Source organism: Triticum aestivum, chromosome 2B, assembly GCF_018294505.1.
Source record: "Triticum aestivum cultivar Chinese Spring chromosome 2B, IWGSC CS RefSeq v2.1, whole genome shotgun sequence".
Lineage (NCBI taxonomy): Eukaryota > Viridiplantae > Streptophyta > Magnoliopsida > Poales > Poaceae > Triticum > Triticum aestivum.
In genome coordinates, this window is record NC_057798.1 from 782707796 (window position 1) to 782713900 (window position 6105).

Sequence of the window (6105 nt, forward strand, 5' to 3'; positions counted from 1 at the left end):
TGTTTGGGATAGTCAACAAGTAATTTCAATCATTATTAACTATATATCTCGGCCTATTTAGTTCGTCATTTCATGATATGAACTATTTAATAACCCCTTTATTCATTTTCTTTGTCGGCGGGCAGGGCTTGGGCAAGGTTCATCAGCGTCACGGATGGCGAATGGAAAAAAAAGCTTCAATGGTTTCGACCCAAGGTAAGTAATTAAGTAGTACTAGCTAGCTAGCTAGCTGCCATCTCTTTAATTATCATGCTTGATTAATTATTATCTGATCAAATTCCATTCTCGTAAAGGCCCTGAAGCAGGCACAGGGGACTGATCTGTGCGCATTCTACGTTTGCGAGAACATTCACATGATGGCGTCCGAAAGGAGCAGATCTCAAAGACAGGAATGGGTACACTTGTCAGAACACTATTCACAATTTTTACACCATTATTGATATCTAGTCACACAACTAATACACATGCATATTGATCTCCTTCTTAACAGTTCAGAGAGGTGCGGGAGAAGCTCCTAGAAACGGAGCACGTAGAAGCACTTCAAGAGGAAATAGCGGGATTTTTGCTCGACCAGGTCATAAATCCGAAGGAAGAATACTATTACCCGCTACCGCCCCCATGAAAACCACTTCCAATTGTCATCGTGCTCCAAAGGCACCAATTAGGCTAATGCCACTGGCTTCGAAGGCAACATGCATATGTAGGAGAAATTGTATATAGCTAGCTATACATTTGTGTATGTGTGGATTAATTAATATGGTGGTTTGTGAGACATTGATGATATATATATGCATGATTGGTTCTACTAGAAATTCTCTCTCTCTCTCTCTCTCTCTCTCTCTCTCTCTCTCTCTCTATATATATATATATATATATATATATATATATATATATATATGCATAACGTGTACAATGTGTAGTATCGTAAAATACCAGCAAACGAAAAAGAATTAAAATGGAAACACAAAATTAAGTGAAAAAGAAATCATAAAACTAAAACCCCCCAAACCTTATAGTACCGGTTGGTCTTACCAACCGGTGCTAAAGGGCTCCAGGCCCCTGGAGCTGACTCGTGCCACGTGGTTTCCCTTTAGCACCGGTTCGTGCTGAACCGGTACTAAAGGGGGGAGGCCTTTAGTGCCCACACTTTAGTACCGGTTATGAAACCGGCACTAAAGGGACATACGAACCGGTGCTATTGCCCGGTTCTGCACTAGTGTGTGGCTGCTAACTACCGTGCATGGCTAGCCCATTAACCAACTGACTCCTTACATGTAGGCTGCTAAATCACATCCAGCCAACAACCTATCCAGAAGTCTATTCTACCGGTCAAGCACTCACCTAGCTAGCTAACTCACACCACCACGCCACACATGCACGCACACACACATGAACATGGCTTGCTGCTAACATTCACGTCCCAAGCCATGACCTTGCACATGTCAGGCTCGTCGTCGACATCGCGCCATGGCCGTCGCACTGCGCCGCTGTGGCCTCCGCCGCGCAGCACCCCATGTCCCGCGCTCCCAGGCTTGTGTACACGACGCGCACGGACGCAGTCGCCACGGCCCGAGTCCAACGCCTCGACGCGGTCAGTTCTCCGCTGCCTTCGTCACGCCATCGTGCCCTTCCCGCGCACTCCCCACGTCCCCGCGCTCCTGGCCCGCGCTCCCGCCGTGCACGTACGCGATCTGCGCAACCAGGTCCAGTGCCTCGACGCGGTCCACTCCCGCGGTCCCGACGCGTCCAGTGCGCGCCCATAGCACGCACCAGTCGCGCCCGACTCGCCGCCGCGCTTATTACCCTGCACCGCTGCGCCGTCAACCGCAGCACAGCACCTCCACGGTCGTCGCGCCGAGCCGTCGCAGCCTCTGCGCCACCACGCAGGTCCTCCGCGACCTCCTCGTCTCCGCGACCGCCGCTGCTGGTAGCGCGCACGGCATCACGCCACATCGCCACGGACTCGCCGCGTGTTGCCGACGCCACGCGCTCACCGCGCGCCCGACATCACGCCACACCGCCGTGGACTCACCGCGCATTGCCGACGCCACGCGCTCGCCGCGTGTCGTTGCCAAGACCTTCATATCCGCCGCGCACCACGTGCGCCGTGGACGCCACCACGCCACGGCCGCCCCTCGAACCTTGTGGCTCTGATACCAATTGTTGTTGCCGTGCTGCCCTCGCCCTCGCTCTCTATGTGACGCCGTGGCTCGAACCAACGAGAAAGGGAGATGGACAGAGGTTTTTGCCCGGAGCACGAACTCCGCCCCGCCGCACGAACGGTGTATTCTTTCTTCCCTGAGCACGTACTCAGTCTCCCGGCTACATGGCTTACAACACAGCTCCCCCAGTCCAACACACACTCGAGGCCAGGCCTTTTGTAGTCCCCAGCGGCACAACGCCCAAGTTTTTCATGCGCACGACGCGGCCAGCTTCACCTGTGGCTGCTAACTACCGTGCATGGCTAGTCCACTAACAAACTGACTCCTTGCATGTAGGCTGCTAAATCACATCCACCAACAACCTATCCAGAAGTCTATCCTACCGGTCATGCACTCACCTAGCTAGCTAACTCACACCACCACGCCACACATGCATGCACACACACATGGACATGGCTTGCTGCTAACATAATCTAATTAAATGCGACAGTTACCAGCAGTAAATGCATGGAGCAATCGGCCGGCAGTAAATGCGACAGTTACCAACAGTAAATGTAAGGCCACACATGAGGCCATTAACAACATTAATACTAGCCCATAATGTACCCCCTCCTAGTGCACCTATACAAGCCGAGAGGGGAGCTCCAGGCTAAGGGGTGAACATCCACACATTGTACCTCACGCTAAGAGTTAAGAGCACCACATAAGTAGGGTATTACCTCCTCCACAGAGGGCCCGAACCTCTACAATTCCTTGAGAGTACTATCACCTGCATCGTTCGATAGATACGATTGCCCCTAGATTCCTACCCCTCTAATATTGTGAGGATTATATCCATGATAGTGGCCAAGATTAGAACCACGACAAAGGAGACGATGGAGAGGGCTTGTTGTTGTAGGAGAGGACAATGACCATGACGACGGAGGGGGGCACCATTGTTGAAGCTGAACAAGAAAGCTCAGCCCCAGTCGCAAAGGAAGACAGGGTTGTCTCACCTTCCCATGGAATTTCCATTGACGTGTTCACTGCAGGCTGACGGGAGGGAAAGCCTCTGAGCAGAATACTGGAAATTTTCCTCCAAATGCGTGAACATCGACTACCCGTGGAGGAGCTAGCATCTTATTACATCGACGTTTAAGCTAGCTTGAGTGATACACTCCAGAGATTTTGAATGTTTAGTAAGAAGGAATTACATAAACAATTATTTCTAGGCCTAAGTCTATAGTCCCAACTGTCCTAGCCATGTCTCCACACTGGCCACGACGGAATCTCATAGGTCCGGGGGCCTAGCATTCGGGTAAACTACTACTAGCACTGAAAATTGCTGAAATTCTCAGTGTGGAAGTTTCAGAGGGGACGTAGTTTGGATCCCAACACGACTTCCACAGATAGGATTGCAGTGATCATAGAGATTTACAACATACACAGAACTTTCATCACACACACACTGCTGGCATTTAGCAAACACACATAAATAATGATGCATTGTACAAACTGAACCGCATTGTCTCGTCTAACACAACATACTACTAACCTTATTGCCCGGTCCAACATGGTACCAGCACTACTACGAACATCCGACGGTTGGAAACAAACCATCCCCATCGCTGTCGCCGACAATCATTTTTCTCCAAATGGAAAATAATCAATATCATTGTCTTGGAGATTGTTATAACTTCTTCTTCCACGTGGTTCTGCCCCTAACAATCTCCTCATGCACATCACCTGCTTTTAGTTGCAGAAGGTGCGTGTACTTTGTTGGCCATTGCTGTAGTGCACCCGCCAAGCTGTGGTGGCCATTGATGACTTCGGGCAAGAGTGAGGGTCCCCTCACCATGCTAACGTTCTCGCTTGGAGAGACCGAGTCCTCGTCTGGCTGGCAAATAGACTGCACAACATCGGAGCTCCCACACTCCTTCCTGTACTCCAGTATGATGCTGCTCAGCTGGTGGTGCTGCAGGAACTGATCGGGGATTGTCTGCACACGATCAAAAAACTAATTACTACCCTCTTTGATCCATATTATTTATCGTTGATTTACTACAAAGTTCGGAGGGACTATGTGTCCCGATGAATTAAGCAAGGGGTGTGTTTAGTTATCGTTCTTTTTATTCCTCCACCAGGAGCTCTCCCAACCCAACTACTCCATCTGTCTGAGTTTAGTAAATAATAAAATATTAAATTTGACTATAAATTTAGGGTCAAACTTGCGTATAAATTTGACTAATAAATATTAAATAATTCAGTAGGAGTAGTAGTTAGGACTGGAAGTTGTACAACGATGAATACAAGGGTTATATATGCTCCCTGCTGGAGAAAAGTTGCCGGGTATACTATTATTACCTCAAGCATCCACCGTACATATTTGACATTATTGACGTGTTGGTTCATGTCCAGATCGCTTCGCTTGGGCTGCAAAAAATATCCAGTGTCATAGATAGATGTGAGAAACAAGGCAACAAAGCAGGACAACTGCAGACAGAACGATCTTAAAAGAGTGCCTAGGAACGTCAGACAAGTTAACCAAATAAACAAGTTATAAGCCTAGGAATGTCAGAAAAACTGTGAATGAAATCAAATTAAACGATTGAAGCTTATTACCTTCAAGTCAGAGTCGACATGCTTGGCGTTGCTGTCGAGCTTGATGATCTTCTCGGTGGCCTCCTCGTGGATGGCGTGGCGGTCGATGAACCACGGCGAGATCTCACCCCTGACCTCCTCGGGCATCTTGGACAGCCTCCTAGTGTCCTTGTTCATCATCACCCATGTGCTGGTTGCCCGGACGTAGATGTTGCCGGAGCCGCGGCCGCGGATGAGCCAGTCACGCCGCATCCCGTTCTTCCCCGACGAGCCAACCCACGTGTCAATCTCCAGCACATCACCCCATAATGGATAGTGATCGACTTGGACGTGCATCCTGGACACGACCCAGATGAGGTTGCTCTTGATCATGCCGTGCGTCGCGCCGAAGCCGTCGCCAAGCAGACCGGACATCCACACGTGGTTCAGTGCTGTCTCCTGCTTGTGTACGCACGTGCATGCATATGTTATGCTTCCTCGACGTGAGTCAGAAATGAGCCTAAACAAGATAGATAGAGTACTGCGTACCTGGAGAAGATTCAGTATGGTCTCGAGTGTGGCCGTTCTGTCGGGGCCAACCTCGTAGGAGCGCACCACCACCGTCTGCTGGTACCGCACACCGCCCTCCACGATCTGCGCCTGCCGGAAGGGATCCTCGGCCTGTTTCTCCGTCGGGATGTTCTGCCGGCTGCGCTCCCGCCCGTCCGTCGCTGGCGCCAGCAGCGGGGCGCTGAGCTCCGCCAGCGTTTCGTTGATGGACGTCTCCAGCGCCGCCCCCACCTGCAGCGTGGCGCGGTGCGCGGCCCCGTTGACCCTCACGGCCGCGTTGCTCCGCTGCTGCCCTCCCCTCCCCGACGAGGAGCATCTGATGAGCACGCGCGAGTGGTAGATGGTACCCGACGACAAGGTTGTGTTAGCCATGCAGATTTGAGCAAAGTGTTGCACCTCACTAATCTCCTTCCTTGTTCGTGGGATGGGTAGATCGATAGTTAATTGAGCATGGAGATCGATCATTGCAGAAGTGGGTTTCTTATAGTGGCGCAATGGCGGATCTCGCAGTAGCCAGGGACTTGGTTTGGTAGTATTCGCTCCCGAGGACAAGGAACAAGAAACTAAACTGTCCTCTTGTACCTGCTTCGCTACGAACAATGCTGGAAACTCCGCATACTTCGGTGACGACATGAATTATATATTGAAGCGAAATTCATCCGGACAGGAATGGCGTGCTCATTCCCTCCTGGCGCACTTGTTTTTGGCGATCATAATAAACTTTGACGCCTCCGTGTTGTTGCAAGGTGCCTTGATTTTCTCATCACAAGAGTATAAAGTGACACCTTAGATTCTTTTGGAATAGAATACAGTC

At 50.5% G+C, this 6105-nt stretch overlaps 1 protein-coding gene across 1 annotated transcript; it reads right to left on the bottom strand.

The window, feature by feature from the left end:
• Positions 1 to 3831: 3831 nt before the first annotated feature.
• On the bottom strand, positions 3832 to 5663 carry LOC123039650 (palmitoyl-acyl carrier protein thioesterase, chloroplastic-like). Its single transcript, XM_044462721.1, has 4 exons — positions 5271 to 5663; positions 4764 to 5180; positions 4506 to 4574; positions 3832 to 4140 (listed from the first exon to the last, which is right to left on the bottom strand). The coding sequence occupies exons 1-4, from the start codon at positions 5661 to 5663 to the stop codon at positions 3832 to 3834; spliced, it is 1188 nt and encodes a 395-aa protein (XP_044318656.1).
• Between the last annotated feature and the right edge of the window lie 442 nt (positions 5664 to 6105).

Bases quoted from the DNA above. Each gene is read 5' to 3' on its own strand.
- LOC123039650 (XM_044462721.1), bottom strand. From the start codon at position 5,663: ATGGCTAACACAACCTTGTCGTCGGGTACCATCTACCACTCGCGCGTG. The intron at 5,181-5,270 runs GTACGCAGTACT...GTACACAAGCAG, and splicing joins CCATACTGAATCTTCTCCAG to GAGACAGCACTGAACCACGT. The intron at 4,141-4,505 runs GTAATAATAGTA...GATCGTGTGCAG, and splicing joins ATGTACGGTGGATGCTTGAG to ACAATCCCCGATCAGTTCCT.